Source organism: Ictidomys tridecemlineatus, chromosome 11 (genome assembly GCF_052094955.1).
Source record: "Ictidomys tridecemlineatus isolate mIctTri1 chromosome 11, mIctTri1.hap1, whole genome shotgun sequence".
Taxonomy (NCBI): Eukaryota; Metazoa; Chordata; class Mammalia; order Rodentia; family Sciuridae; genus Ictidomys; species Ictidomys tridecemlineatus.
Genome location: NC_135487.1, coordinates 116,865,548 through 116,881,775, shown reverse-complemented (window position 1 = coordinate 116,881,775; position 16,228 = coordinate 116,865,548). Strand labels below are relative to the sequence as shown.

The 16,228-nt window shown below is 45.2% G+C and overlaps 1 protein-coding gene across 3 annotated transcripts in view; it reads right to left on the bottom strand.

The window, feature by feature from the left end:
* Positions 1–16,228, bottom strand: part of Arhgap30 (Rho GTPase activating protein 30) — an 18,884-nt gene extending 2,656 nt beyond the window's left edge. Inside the window, exons 1-11 of one of the 3 annotated variants that reach the window (XM_005341824.5) lie at positions 15,862–16,228; positions 9,496–9,598; positions 5,865–6,009; positions 4,865–4,947; positions 4,600–4,707; positions 3,346–3,473; positions 2,458–2,629; positions 2,274–2,377; positions 2,119–2,196; positions 1,253–1,654; positions 26–291 (exon numbers count right to left, since the gene is read on the bottom strand). In XM_005341824.5, the coding sequence (XP_005341881.1) occupies positions 26–291; positions 1,253–1,654; positions 2,119–2,196; positions 2,274–2,377; positions 2,458–2,629; positions 3,346–3,473; positions 4,600–4,707; positions 4,865–4,947; positions 5,865–6,009; positions 9,496–9,598; positions 15,862–15,958 (1,686 nt within the window). In that variant the 5' untranslated portion in view covers positions 15,959–16,228. Of the gene's footprint in view, positions 1–25; positions 292–1,252; positions 1,655–2,118; positions 2,197–2,273; positions 2,378–2,457; positions 2,630–3,345; positions 3,474–4,599; positions 4,708–4,864; positions 4,948–5,864; positions 6,010–9,495; positions 9,599–10,337; positions 10,992–15,861 lie in introns of those variants that run through there. The other 2 variants (XM_078027152.1, XM_040287285.2) reach the window with 2 other exon arrangements.

Here is a 16,228-nt window from a genome sequence, read left to right as displayed (position 1 = left end):
CAACCCCAGTATGGTTCCTCCTTACCTGAGGCCCAACTCCCAGGAGCTCCTCCAGGTAGCCCATCCCAGGGTCGTCCTCCCCAGGGGAGAAGGCTGCTCCTGCTGCTCCTGCCTTGGCCACCTCCCCATCCTCTGCCCCCACCCACTCAGGCTCTGAGCTGCTTGAGTCCTCTAGGAAGGAGAAGGAATCTTGCACCTCCTGGGACAGGGAATCCTCCAGGGCAGGAGTCATGTCCTCAGGGCCTGAGTCAGCCGGGGGACTGGGGGCTGGACTTGCCTCCGACTTCTCATCTGTTGAGGAAGAGGTAGTTCCAGGAATACAAAATTCAAGAACAGCCCTGGCCATTTCCAATGTGGATCTTCCTAGCATTGATACAGTAGAAGTTTGAAACTCCCAATGGAGGCACTTCACAGTATTTATGACCAATATCCCTAACTACTGGGATATTGGCTTATAGCTATATTAAGCCCCTACCAGGTGCCAAGCACTGTGCTTTCTATTTTACGATATGTTGTCTTACTTTCTCTACAAAACAATTACCTAGGTTACTGTCCTCTTTTACATATGATAAAACTGAGTCTCAGAGATTAAACTATTTGTCCAACATCACATAGCTAATAAGTAGTATGGCAAAAATATGAACCCACATCTACTTAACTCTATAGCCCATGTCCTTACCCTCTCCTGTGCTGCCTCAGGACTTCTTATCAGTGATACCTTAGGAAGTAGATTCAGAGCAAGGATCAAATCCCAGCCCTGCCTCTTGCTACCTAAATCAACTGCAAATTGCTTAACCGTAGTTTCAGGTATCACTACTATAAGGATAACAATAATACCTACATATAAATGAGAAATGAAAGGAGTTAATGTCCACAAGGTACCTAACACAACCCTAATATATAATTAACCCTTAATAAATGTTAGCTGTTAGTATTAATGTTACTGTGATCATTACCATCATCTATCATATATTCCTACACTTGTATTAAAATCCATGCTTTATGTGTCCAACACAGACCTTCATTCTTGAGTATATCAGTGTCTTAAGGCTTCCAGGGATACCCTGTCCATGGATTTCATACAACTTGATAATATTACTGAATTCCTAAACTCTAAATCCACAGAGGCAGCCAAAGGCAACCAACCTAAGGGCTGAGGCCTCTGCCTTTTCCAGGGTGAATCCTAAGTATCAGAACTTCAGCCAAAAGTTCTAGTCCCCTTTCTGGTCCTGGAAAATCCCTGGGTCCTTACCTGGGGGTCCAGGGCCAAGGCCAGGGCCAGGGCCAGGGCCAGAAGCAGGGGTTGGCCGGGGCTGTAGAGCAGGGCACTCAAGACCACGGGTGAGCCTGGCCAAGGATACGTTAGAGATGATGTTTGGAGGCACGTTGAGGATGGAGGTGATGTGCAGTGGGAGGTTGACATTGTAGGGGTCTGAGATGTGGACACCAGCACAGCGCTCTGCACGGCTGCTGCCCCCAGCCCGAATGGCTGACCGTCCAGCTCGTGGTGTGCCTGGCTCAGAGTTTGTGCTACCTGGTGCCTCTGCCTCAGGCTCCTGTTCACCTTCTACCGTCTCCATGGAATCATTCTCCAAGCTCTCAGATAGCAGTGGGCTTGGCCGGGGACTGCTGGGACCCACCAGCCCCTCCGGTTCTGTGAAAGAGAAAGAAAGCCAGGTAGGCAACAGTCTCAGCTCCAAGGGGCCTAGCCACTTCTGGAAGACTCTGGAGAATGCTCTGCTTTCTTGGACTTTAAGAGGCAGAAAAATCTGGAAGGTACCAGGCCCAGCTTCCATTGGCCACTACTGCAAACTCTCCACCCAGCCAGTGAGTCAAAGATTGCCCCATCAAAATATACTTCCCTTCCTGCAGATAACAGTCAATGGTCATCACTAACACACACACACACACACACACACACACACACTTCATATGGTCCCTTTGTGTATACTCATGAGCCCACCCACAGATTAAGCAATAAGCTCACCATATAAACTTGACATCTATCACTATACAGGCACTCATTAATTAGTGAATACTGTTGGCCACACTTATAGATGCACTCAGGCCTGTGCTGCACACACAAGTACACCCACAAGAGTGCACAACCACACTCACCATCACTGGCCCCAGCTGCAGCGCTCAGTGAATCCATGCTTTTGGCTGGCCGCAGTGTCCCCTTATTGGATTTGTCCTCTGTAAGACAGGTGACATGCATAGAGCCAGTGCCTTACACAACCTTGACAGAGCTCCCTCAAAATCCCCAGACTTACCCCTGTCCTCAGTCCCCCGTGGAAGTTTACGCTTTGTCTCGTGGCCAGAGCGACCCAGGTTGAAGATAGACCTCCACTTCCTGACTTTCAAAGACCCCTTCCTCCTAAAGATAATGGAGACATAATTAGGGGTGGAAGCCTGGTGACCAGTACAAAGGAGGAGGGCCCAGGGAGGAGGCCTTACTTGTGCTCTGCTATCTCAATAATAGTATGGTAGGGCCGAATCTGGGGGGGTCCATCACCAGCCTGTAGGACACTAGGCAAGTGGTAGGGTAGACTCCTGGGCATGAGGTCCTCAGGGCTACCTGATGCCCGAGCCCCTGGAAGACATTGCCATCCACTTTCCACTTCACCACCTAGAAAAAGAAAAATAATTGGCCAGCCAAGAAGAGAGCCAAGAGAGACCTCAGTACCCAGCCCTTCATTTCCCCTAACCAACTCCCAGGGTAGAGGTATATTCAGAGGCCGCTGGATATAGTTCTTTCATGGCTAGATATGCAAGAGGATGTCCTCATGAACAAAGAGGGCCAAGAAATCCCAGGACATTGGCCTGGTGGATTGCGGGGTAAGTATGAACCATCAGTAGTTTTAGGAGTCGGGATGGTGGTTCAGAGGTCAAACTATGTCCTGAGCCAACAACAGAAGAGGGTTGCTCAAATCCTAACTGCACTATTGTCTCTTTAGGATCTTCTCCATCTGACCAATACCAACATTTCTCTAAGAGATTCATTTTTTCCCACCTGCGAAATGGGAAAACTGAACTAATTGATCTTTTTTTGTGTGGGGAGGTACCAGGGATTGAACTCAGGGGCACTTGGCCACTGAGCCACATCCCCGGTCCTATTTTGTATTTTATTTAGAGACAGGGTCTCACTGAGTTGTTTAGTGCCTCACTGTTGCTGAGGCTGGCTTTGAACTCACAATTCTCCTGCCTCAGCCTCCTGAGCTACTGGGATTACAGGCATGCACCTCTGTGCCTGGCAAAATAGTTGATCTTCAATACTTTTAATAACTCTGACATGATTCACTAGACAGAGAATGGTGATATATGGTGGGCAGAAAAGACACTGACCAGAAAGGGCAGCACCCCCGAAGAGCTGGTCCACGTGGGTGAGGATGAACTCGACAACGATGGATTGTACCCGCACCTCCATGAAGGCTGCTGTCCCATTGAAGCCTGAGGCCTCTATGTCCTTAGACCTATGAAGGTGTGGAGTTATTCTTCCTCTAATGCCACCATATTTTACCACCCAGATTCTCCCTGAAATACCTTATACTCCCTCCCTTTTTGCCCTTAATCCCATCTCCATCTCTTAAGCCATATGGTGATTCAAGCATCAAATGCCATTTTCTCCAGGAAGCCTTCTTAGACTTAAAACTATTCTCTACTTTCTTCCTTCTTTCTTTCCTTATTTTTTTTCTCTTTTTTTTTCTTTCTTCTCTTTCTTTCCCAGAACCAGGGATTGCACCCAGGGGTATTCTACCATTAAACTACATCCCCAGTCCTTTATTATTTATTTTGAGATAGAGTCTTGCTAAATTGCTCAGTCTGGCCTCAAACTGTTAATCCTCCTGTTAAGTCTCCCAAGTAGCTGAGATTACAGGCCTGTGCCACCATGCCCGGCCTTAATCTTACTTTCTTTGAGTACTTCCTTGCTTGTGGTACAAGGCAAACTACAGGAAGTACTATAATTCATAATGCCTTGTACCATAGTGATAAGCAGGCCAGTTCTCCAATAGTATCTAAGATTTGCTTAATAAACATTTGGCAAGGGCCTATCATATTTCAGTCCCTGAACTCAACACTATAGTATAAGAAATCACAAACAAAAAAGGTCTTGCCATTATGGACTTTACTTGATCTCAGAAAAGGGGCTAAGGGGCTTATATGGGTGGGATCCATCCCACTCAATGTAAATTTTTTTTAAAATTTTTTAAATAGTTTTGTTGATGTTGTTTTGTGGAACCAGGTATTGAACCCAGGGGTTCTTAACCATGCCCTGAACCATGTCCCTAGCCCCTTTTATTATTTTTTTTTTTATTTTGAGACAGGGTCTTGCTAGTTGCTTAGAGCCTTCCTAAGTTGCTGAGGCTGGCTGTTGAACTTGCAATCCTTCTGCCTCAGCCTCCCAAGCTGCTGGGACTGCAGGTGTGTGCCACTGCTTCCACCCACCTAATGTAATTCTGATCTGTCCTTTCTCACTGGCCTTCATGAGACTCCACACCCTTCTCTACTTTCCACACACAGCCACACCCAATCCTGGGAGCAGCCACTCTGAAGCTATTCTCTCCCAGGAACCCCACAGGCTGCTCACAGTGTGCCCACCTCAGCAGGTTGGGGGCCCACACAATGGCCAGGTTGCGGGCGTGCATGTTGGTCTGGGCACTGAATGAAGCCATGTGCACCAAGTGCCGCATAAGAAACTCCAGTGTCCTGCAGAAAGGGGGGCAGGGGTCACACAGGGAACCCAGGGCAGGGCTCCAGCTGGTACCTGGGAGCTGAGAGGGACAAATCAAGGCTCTAGTAGAGAGAAACTGGGCTGTCAGGGGCAAGTCAGGACCCTGGGCGTCGGGGGTGGAGACCCACACACCTGCAGTTTGGAACAGGGAGTTCTCGAAGCACCTCTAGAATCTTGATCAAGCGCTCAGGCTCTAACTGAACGGCCACAGCCTCCTGATGAAGGGAGAAGGGTGAAAGAAACAATAGTCAGTGACCCAGAAAGCCAAACTCAGAAATAAGCTGTGCTGCACTACACACTGCCCCCACCCCAGTTTACCAAGGCATCCCCAATTTACCTTGACATCCTAGAAAGAGCTCAGAATTTGAGGCCCACAAAGACAGTAACCAAATCTTGGTTATGCTACTTAAATAGTTTTGAAACCTTGGGAGACCACTACTGCCGTCTCAATCTTCTCATCAGTAAAACTCTGGCATAGGGATATTTCCATGGTCCTACGCTCTGTGTGCCCCCAGGGACTACAGGTTGTCCTGGTGTTGAGGAAGGCCCACAGCCACCCAGTCTATTCTGTGTGGACTGAGCAGGGTGTTGCTGCTTGAACAGGGTCTCTCAATGCTTTCAGGCACAATAAAGTGCAGCTTATTTTTAAAGTGTTACTCAATTCAGAAATTTGTTTTTGTCATGTGTTTTCTCATTCAAAAGATGTTCCACATACAATTACAATAAAGGGAGGGACATCCCTGAAGAAGTTTTGACTTCTACAAAGTGTTCTTCTTCTCCTGAGTATAGGGAAGCTCTGTTGTGGGTGCTTTCCAAGGGTCTTACAGCTCTGACAATGTGACCTCTACCTCCCCAAGTCTTACCACAATGCTACGTGCAGTCCACAGGCCTTGGGGGAAGGGCTCAGTGGAGGAGAGAATTAAGAGAAGAGGGTGGGGAGGACAGAAGTAGCAGGAGCTCAGAGATTTGAAAAGAAAGTATCTTCCCCCCCCCCCCCAAAAAAAATGCTCTACTGTGGTCTCTGTCACTCTAGATCACTAGGACTCTGGTTGGCTCATGACACACTGGGATGCCGAAGACAAAGCATATGTCCCTGAGCCCTGTCTTCCACCCACCCTGCCTCCCAACTCACAGCAAACTTGTCATAGAGCCGGTAGGTAAGCAGGGGATCTGGCAATTCTCTGAAATAGGCCTTGCACAGGGAGGAGACACAGTGAATGTCCTGGAGATAAACATCCCGCCGCAAGTCTGGCTTCCGTTCTGCCTCAAATTCCTGCCTGGGGAGGTGCAGAGTGGTCAGGAGTGGTAGGGATGAGGGGAAATGTGGGGAGAGGTGGAAGCTATAGAGATGAGCTCCAGGCAGGGTCATGGGTCAATATTTGTGGGACAAGGAGGAAGAAGGTTGGGGAGCAGCAAGTATGAGACACTGTATATATTGTACATGTTAATGTGTAGATGAGAGGTGAAGATAGGTATGTGGATGGGTAAGTGGGTTTATGCAAGAACAGGGACAGTCAGATGTCACAGTGTATGTGAGTAGCAATGTAGGGGTACGTAGGAGTCAGTAGATGTGGGTAGTAGACTTAACTGTGTACTTCTGGTTAAAAATGAATGGGTGTGGGAGCTGGGGGTGTGGCTCAAGTGGTAGCGCACTTGCCTAGCATGTGTGAGGCACTGGGTTCGATTCTCAGCACCACATAAATATAAAGATATTGTGTCCACCTAAAACTGAAAAAAAAAAAAAAGAATGGGTGTAACTGTTAGAAAGAAACATGGTTTGGTGATGCACACCTGTAATCCTAGCGGCTAGGGAGCCTGAGGCAGGAGGATCATGAGTTCAAAGCCAGCCTCAGCAAAAGTGAGGTGCTAAAACAACTCACTGAGACCCTGCCTCTAAATAATATACAAAATAAGGCTGGGGATGTGGATCAGTGGCCAAGTGTCCCTGAGTTCAATCCCTGGTACCAAAAAAGAAAAAAAAAAAAGAAAGTGAACCCTGGGTACCATCACCAGCACTGGAAAAAAAAAAGTGGAGACCATCCACAGATGGGAGAAAATATTTACAAATCTTTTATCTGATAAAGGTCTAGTATTCAAAGCATAAAAATTATTCTTACGGATCCAAGATTTTATTTTATTTTATTTGGTACTGGGGTTGAATCCAAAGGTACCTTACCACTGAGCTATATTGGTAGCCCTTTTTATTTTTTATTTTGAGACAGAGTCTCGCAAAATTGCCCAGGCAATCCTTGAATTTACAATTTTCCTGCCTCAGCCTCCGGAATTGCTGGGATTACGGCATGTACCACTAAGATTGGCTTAATGATTTTTTAAAAACTCAAAGTTGGGCATGATGGTGCATAGCTGTAATCCCAGTGATTCAAGAAGGAGATAGGAGAAATCATAAGTTCAAAGTTAGCCTGGGTAATTTAGAGAGACCCTGTCTCAAAATTTAAAAATAAATAAATTTAAAGGGCTAGGGATGACTTCAGTGGTAGAGTGCCCCTTGCTTCAATCCCTAGTACTCAAATTAATTTATTAAAAATAATTGATCAATTAACTAAAGTTGGGTATATTGGCACAGGCCTATAGTCCCAGCTACTCAGGAGGCCAAGGAAGGAGGATTGCAAGTTCAAGGCCAGCCTGTGAAACTCAGTGAGACCCTGTTTCAAAATAAAAGATAAAATGGACTAAGGAGGGCTGGGGTTGTGGCTCAGTGGTAGAGCGCTTGCCTAGCACATGTGAGGCACTGGGTCTGAACCTCAGCATCACATAAAATAATTTTTTTTTAAATTTACATATATATGTAAAATAAAGTTATTAATTTTTTTTAAAAAGCATGCTGAAGATGTAGCCCAGTGGTAAAGTGTTTGCATAGTACATTTGAAGACCTGGGTTCAATCCCAAATACCACACAAAAATAAATAAGCAAACAAACAAATAAATAAATAAAACAATAACACAATTTAAAAAAACAGACCAAGTTTTAGGTAGCCATTTCTCCAAAGAAGAAATATAAATGGCCACTAAGCACATGAAAAGACATCAACATCATGAGCTACTAGGGAAATACAAATGTAATCACAATGAAATATTAGTTCACACCCACCAAAATGGTTATAATAAAAAAGACACAGTAACAAATGTTGGCAGGAAGTGGAGAAATTGGAACTTTTGTGCTTTGTTGGTGGGAATGTAAAATGATACATCTGCTATAAAAACAGTTATTTAAAAAGTTCAACATGGAGCAGGGCATGATGTTGCAGACCTGTAATCCCAGCAATTTGGGAGGCTGAGGCAGGAGGATTACAAGTTTGAGGTCAGGGTGGGCAATTTAGCCAGACTCTCACCAACATAGTGAGACCCTGTCTAAAAAATAAAAAATAAATAAATAAAAAGGACTGGGACTATAACTCAGTGGTAAAGCAACCCTGAGTTCAAGTCCCAGTTCAAAACCAGAAAACAAAATTCAACCAAAATTACCATAGACTCAAAAGAACCGAAAACATATGTCCATGCCAAACTGTACATGTCTACTGCAGAATTATTCATAATGGTCAAAAATATGAGCTGATGAAGAAAATGTGAGATAACTATACAATGGGACATGGTATAAGCCTATAATCCCAGTGATCAAAAGGCTGAGGCCAGAGGACCACAAGTTGGAGGCCAGTCTCAGCAACTTAGTGAGGCCCTAAGCAACTTAGCAAGACCCTTTCTCAAAATAAAAAATAAAAATAAAAAGAGCTGGGGATGTATTTCAGTGGTTAAGCACTTGTGGGTTCAATCCCCAGTACCACCCCCCAAAAACACACACACACACACACACACACACACACACACACACACAATGGGAAAGTGTTCAACCATATGAAGGAATGAAGCACTGGTACATTCTACCATATACATGAACCTTGAAACCTTGAAGAACCAGACATACAAAGACACATAATGAATCATTGTATTTATATAAAATGTCCAATAGAAGCAAATCCATAGAGACAGAAAGCAAGTTGCCACTGGCTCAGTGAAGGGTGAATGTGGTGTGACTGCTAATGGGTATAAGGTTTCTTTTAGGGATGGTGAAATAGTCTGGAATTAGATGGTTATGAGATGTTGTGAATACGCTAAAAACAACTGAATTGTACTTTTTTTTTTTTTTTTCTAGTTCTGGGGATTGAACCCAGAGGCACTTTACCACTGAGCTACATTTGCCACCCTCTTTAGTTTTTACTTTGAGACAGAGTCTCACTCGCTAAGTTGCCTAGCCTCCTGCCTCTGTGTCCCAAGTCACGGGGATTAACAGGTATGCACTATTGCATCCAGCTGAAATGTACCTTTTTAAATGGTAAATTTGAAGATATGTTAATTATATCTAATTTTTTTAAAAAAAATTTAGTTGTAGATGGATACAACACCTTTATTTTATTTATTTATATATGGTACTGAAGATTGAACCCAGTGCCTCACATATGCTAGGCAAGAAATCTACTGTTGAGCCACAACCCCAGCCCCTCTAAATTCTTATAAAAAGTTGAGTGGGTGTATGTAGGAATTGTATATTTATGTGGAAGGGGAAATTGCGTGTGTGTGTGTGTGTGTGTGTATACCTTAGAGCTTCTCCCTATAACAGTACTTAGCATTTATGCTTCCTTCTCCCCACTCTCCCTCACCCCTCTTCTCTGCTCTCCCCAGAAGCTCTTTCCAGGGGCTCTGGCTCCCTGGCCTCCTGGCCACAGAGCCCTTTTACTTTTCTGACTCACCGGAGCTTCTGGATGTTGGAGGAGACCCCTGAGAGACGGTAGATCCCATCCACCACTCCATACTCCTCCACGAATTCTGCACAGCTCTTTAATACCTGAGGCACTGGGGACACAGATAGGCAGAGAAAGAAAAATCGGAAAATTGTAATCCCAGCTACTCAGGAGGCAGAGGCAGGAGGATTGAAAGTTTGAGGCTAGCCTGGGCAACTTAACAAGATCCCATCTTAAAATAAAAATTTAAAAGGGCCAGGGATGTAGCTCAGTGGTAAATTACCCTTGGATACAATTCCCTGTACTAAATAAATAAATACATTGAATTCCCTATACCAAAAAATTAATAAAATCTAGGAGGCCAGAGATTGTAAAGGGGGTGGGGTTAAGAAACAGAAGCATCAGGGAAAGGGTTTTAAGGAAATTAAAAAGCAAAGTTCATGTAGTTAAAACTTGTCAGCAAAATTCTACAGTCTTCAACTCCAACCCGCCAACCTCTCAGTAGTCCCCAGCCCATTGGTCCAGAGCCTCAGCATACACCCCTCCAGTGAAGGAGAGTTCACCACCTCTCCATACTGCCTATTCCTTTCATTTCTACCCTTTTTGAATTGGGAAATTTCTCTCTCTTGTAATTACAAATGCTACTCCCGAGTTTTTAAAGGGGCAGCAATCTGGTTAGTAGGGGTGGGAAAGCAAAAGACTGGTGGTGAAAGTACATTGATGTGGCATTCTGTACAAGATGAAAGGACATTAGTTGTCCCAAACAAAATGGAACAGAGCTGATGGAGATTGTTGTTGTTATCTATCTGTCTATCTATCTATCTAATCTATTTTTGAAGACTAGATCTTACTATGTTTCTTCAAACTCCTGGATTCAAGCCATCCTCCTGCCTCAGCCTCCCAAGTAGCTTGGTCTACCACCATGCTCCAGTTTGATGGAGATTATTCTGAAATATCCCTTATAGTAAGAAAGTTCAGGATTAGGGGCTGGGGTTGTGCTCAATGGTAGAGCACTTGCCTAGCATGTGTGAGGCAATGGGTTCAATTCTCAGCATCACATATAAATAAATAAAGGTCCATCAACAACTAATGAAATATTGAAAAAACAAAGAAAGTTCAAGGTTATTAGTTCTGTCATAGGAAAGTACACGAAATAGTGACCACGTTTCTAATAGGCCAGTGCAGGAGAGAAGCAACTGGGTGTTAAGCAATGTTCTGCTTCATAATTTTGCTGTCATTTGGTCTTATAAATCAGGCCTTCTATTCCCTGTTTTACAGAAAAGAAAACTGAGGATCAAAGAAATAACCAGTACCCAGCAGCACCCAGATAAAGCCAGAATTCAAATCTAAAAGCATAACAAGTTGAATTCTCAATAGCGACTTTGTCACTATACTGTAACTCCTTAAGGACAAGATCTAAATATGATCCATTTTGTATTCCTCATATTCTCTGGCATGGTGTCAGATGTAATAGGTCCTCAAGAGACTTTTGTTGAATCCCAATCCCACAAGATCTACCCTCCTCCTAAAAAGCCCCCTCCCTCCCAGGCAGAACTAATTATTTTCTTCTTGGCAGCTCTATAAGCCCTTGGTGTGGGCTTTCAGTATAGCTTCAGTCATATGGTCTTATAATTATTTTTGACACTCTGTTCCCCTCAATCGGCTCTGCACTTCTCATAGTGGGTTCTTACGCATATCTGCGTGAAAGTGGTGATGAACAGTTTATCGGTCTAATGTGCACTAGAAGCCAGTTATCTTTCCAAAGCGCTTCACTGCTCTTGCTACCTGCACCCTGCCCCACCCCACTCAAGTACCCATTGCTTACCTTAGGATTCAGAATAAAATGAGAACTCTTCAGCCTGGTATATAAGATCTTTCACAAACCAGGTCCAGTCACCTCTCCATTCTCAGATCCAATGATAAACGCTATCATCCAGCCCTTTGCTAGTAAATTTAAAAGTCTTGGTACTTACTGCTTATGGTTTAAATATGGTTTGTCATACAAAGGGTCTTATGCTAGAAGGCTTGTCTCCACTGTTGTGATTTTGAGGTGGTGGAACATGTAAAAGGTGGAACCTAGCAAATGGTAATTAAATCATGGGGAATCAACTCTCATGAATGCATCTTGGGAGTGGGTTAAGTCTTGTGTGACTGGATTAGTTCTGAACAGAACTATATCTCAGCCCTTTATTTTTTATTTTGAGATTAGTCTAGCTATGTTGCTTAGGGCTTAGTTGGTAGAGTGCTTGCCTTGGGCACAAAGCCCTGGGTTCAATCCCCAGCTCCAAAAAAGAAAAAAGAGAGAGAAAGAGCAGGTAGTTATAAAGTAGTTATAAGCAAGGACACCCCACACACTTGGCCTTTCTGCATACAGCCAGTTCCCTTTCCACTTCTCTACCATATTATGACACAGTTTGGGGGCCCTTACCAAGATGCTGGCACCATGCTGTTTGAATCTTCCAGCCACCATAATCATGAGACAAATGGACCTTTTTACTTTATAAGTTCCCAGCCCAGGTATTTTGTGATAGTAATACAAAATTGACAAAGACACTTATGTTATTCTCTTCCTGGAAATATCCTCCCCTCTGACTCTGTCCAGCAAACACCTATGCATCCCTTTAAACACATTTCAAAATCACCTCCTAGCCACCTCCATAATGGCACATGCATGTAATCCCAGCTACTCAGAAAGTTAAGGAGGATCACTTGGGACCAAAAATTTGGGTGAGTCTAGGCAAGATAGCAAGACCCTGTCTCAGAAACAAAACAGGCCTGGGGGGTATAGCTTAATGATAGGGCTCTAGCACATGTGAGGCCCTGAGTTCAATCCCTAGGAGCACAAAAAAAAACAAAAAACAAAACATTACCCATAATTTTCTTATATGTACAGTTTCTACAGTCCTTTGCTCATATCGGCATTATAGTGGTTGTTGTACTTTGTTATAATTAGTTTTTGTTAGTTTATTTGGATCTGGGCATTCTGGAAAATGGGAGCATCTTCCCGGTATCTAGCACAGTAATGAACAGAACAGGTACTCAATAGATGTTTGTTAAATGACTCAATGAATTAATCACTTGTAAGAATCATTAACATCCCTTGAAAACTTAATAAAGAATATTGCCTATGACAAAAACATTGGATCCTATTAACTAGAAATTTCATAGAAATCTTTCTAACTTGTCACTGTAAGAAAAAAATACAACAAAAATCTCACACTCACACTCACACACACACACACACACAATAAAACTGTGTTTCTCCTAGCCCAACTATTCTTTTTTCTTATGGGCCTTGCGAGTCTTTAGCCATGAGGAAGCTCAGAGCCCACCTCTAAGAACCATATAGAACCAGCTGATACATATTTCTGGGTGCTGATCTTCTTGCTTTCCCTTCAATCCAAATGCTTCGGGTATTTATTTATCCTGTGTTGAGTTCTGGAAGTCATTCCAAGCTCTTTGTGGAACAAAGTATGATAGAAATATGGAATGAAGGAAAAGGTCAATAAATCCATCAACCACTATCTTTCAACGCTCCTCACATGACCTGGTTTTCAGACCCTTCAGACTCCTTCCCACCACAGCCAGGGATTGGATATGACAATGGAATCATTGAGGGTACAAAATTTAAGGAAGTGCTCATCCAAGACAGTGCAAGTGCTGATAGTGGTCCTGCACAGTCCTGAGAGTGGATACCTCCTTAAGAATGAGGCACTTGCCCCTAAGAGTGGAGAGCTTCCTTCCTTAAGTGCCTTCATCACCTCTCTGGCCTCACCGTAGTACCGGCCCTACCAGTCACCATCCATGCCTTCAGGATGGAGTATTTATGAACTACTCTGTTAATTACTCTACTATCACTTAAACCCCCAGGTCGTTCTCACATGAACAATGGCCAAACTAGGTCTTTCCTACCCTGTTCTTCTTGGTTGATTTTGAATCTCCAGAGAATGCCCCCAAGAGCATGCAAGAAACTAAGGAGTGGACTTGGGATGTAGCTCAGTGGGAGAGTGCTTGACTAGCTTGCAGGAAGGAGGTCCTGGGTTCCATCCCCATTACCAAAAAAAAAAGAAGAAACTAAGAAATTAAGGAGTTATGAGCCATAGAGGAAATGGGTCAGGAGATGAGGGAGGAGATACAGGGCCAGAGAGATAGGGACTTGAGGAGATTGTGATCAGTGATGAGGTCAGAGATAGAAGTTAGAGATAACATTGGGGTGATGATGTCAAAGGGATGGAAATGTCAAGGATATGGGGGTTGTGTCAAAGAAGAAGGCCTGAATCTCAGGGACCTGGCAAATCTGAAATCTGAACAAGGTACCAAAGAGATAAAGATTAGGAAAAGGAAAAACTGAATGCATATAGGTTGGGAATAAAGAAACTCATTTGAGGGCAAAGAACTGAGAGAGAGCTGAGATGGGAGGAAACCAAGACCATCAGAGAGTGGATCAATTCACCAGAAGCAGATTTCCCTGGTCTGGGCCACCCTGACGAGTCTTTTTTTTGAGAAGCCAGCTTCCTTCTGTCATTCCATTTTTTTTTTTTTTTTTTTTTTATGGAGAAGAGAGGTACCGGGGATTGAATTCAGGGGCACTTGACCATTGAGCCACATCCCCAGCTCAATTTTGTGTTTTATTTAGAGACAGGGTCTCACTAAGTTGCTTAATGCCTCCTTTTGCTGAGGCTGGCTTTGAACTCTCCATCATCCTACCTCAGCTTTCCAAGCTAGGATTACAGACGTGTGCCACCGCACCCAGCTGTCCTTTCACCTCTCTATGTCTCAAAGAGCTGAGGGAGCCGAAGGGGCTGCTACAAACTTCTCTGGTGCTACTCTTGAAGTGCTTCTCACCTGCTCTGGAATTCACCTGAGATCAGGATGCAGAAGCTATATATTTATCCCCTCTAGACAGTTGCTCTTTCCCTGCTGGGAATGCAGATGGAGGCCAGTAGGGTTACAGGAATGGGGTCTAGGCTCTCTGTGGGTTCAGTGTTTCAAGATAGGATTGGTGATGAGAACCACAGGAAAGGCTGTGGCAGGATGAGGAGGTCGTAACGAGAGTTTGCAGAGAGCTGGGAGAACATCATGCCTAATTAAATTATGAGGTCCTTGGCTAAGAATCATCACTCTAGAGGGGAATCCTTGCAAAGGAGAACGCTGGGAGCTTTGCTGTACTCATTCTGCCCCGTGAGAAGAGGAAGGTGCAGACAAGCGGGCCTCAGCTGTTTAATACTCCTCCTTGGGGCCTGGGTTTTCCCTTAACCAAGGCCAAGTTAGTTGGGGCCCTTTGGGGAGGAGAAAAGGGGAAGGAGGTGTCTGGGGACACAAGGGCGGGGCTAAGAGCAGGAAATGAGCTGGGAACCACCATCACCCTCCCTCAACTGCAGAGGCTACAGCCAAAGCAGAGAAGGGGACAAAGAGGAAATGACAGATTGGGGTGGGGTGGGGTGCGGTAGGGGGAAAGAATCGTGCCCTTCTCTGTAAGTCAGGCTGAGCAGCTGTATACCTTGGTTTATTTTCAAATCAAGTTAAGAAATGGTTTTTAGTGCTACTTCATGCCAGGCACAGGGGTGATCCTAGTGTTATCCTTGGGCCTCCTGGCTTCCAAACCTACTCCAGGGAAACTTAGAGAAGGAGATGGGTGAGCCCCATCCACAGTCCCCACACCCAGCCTCCCTTGCAACTTCCAACCCCAGCTTCAAAGCAGGCCTGAAGCTAACTCTCTCACTCTTCCGGTGTTCCTCATTTCAGCCACTTCTCCCCTTGTCCTCCACCTTGAACCTGTTTCTCCTTTGTACAGGGCAAACCAGAGAACTGCAAAGACTAAAAAAGGAGTCCCCCAAAAAAGGAGGCCATCCCCACCCAATACCCTCCTGTGGCCCAACAATATTTCAAAGGACCAGGTCCTTGTCCCTAGATGCTCTTCTCCAGGTAGGAGGCCCTAATCCTCCTCAAGTGCTTTCTTCGTATTTTCTATGGGCCTTTCTCCTGTCTCCTTTCATTCAGACCCAAAACCATCCACTGTCCCTTCCGCCACTCCTCTTCTGACCCTGTCTGTCCTTGGTTGGCATCCTCTCATCTCTGTTTTGGCCACCTCTCCTGAGTTTCCAAACTTTCTGTCCTCTCCTCTCACTGCTCCTTTGGTGCTAATGTTTAATCCTCCCAGAAATTTGACACCAAGGCATCACTTTGCCTTCTCTGCCTCACATTTCCTGTCTTCCCTCTTCATAGGTGTCTTGGGTGATGACCCTGGGCTGCCGCCCCCTTCTCTAGGAGCACCCAGAAGCAGCTCCTTCCCTTCAGACCAGTTCAGGTTGAAGACGCTTGCTGTCTGTCCTCCCCGCCACCCACCCACCCACATCTCCAAGTTGGCCTCCTTACCCTCCTGGCCCGAGTGCTGCAGGTGCTCCTGCAAGTCACACCCAAACACTCGCTCCTTTGAACTGCCTTTCTTCTTTCCTTTCTGTCGAGACTTCATGGCCGGAGGGCTCTGTCCCAGCCACCTCTGTCCCCCAAGACCTTTGCCCTACCAGTCCCCCATGGGATCCCAGCTGGCCACTGGGTTTGGCCCAGCCCCAGGGGGGCAGGGCTCTAAACTGGAGGTGGAGGGTGGCCTGGGCAACGGGCAGCAGCTCTCGCCTCTGGGTCCCCAGCCACAAGGAAGTAGCTGTGGAAGGGGAAGTTGCCAGGACCCTGGCACAAAGCTGTGTCTCGTGGCCCAGCCAGGCACTCGCCCTCCTCGCCCTGA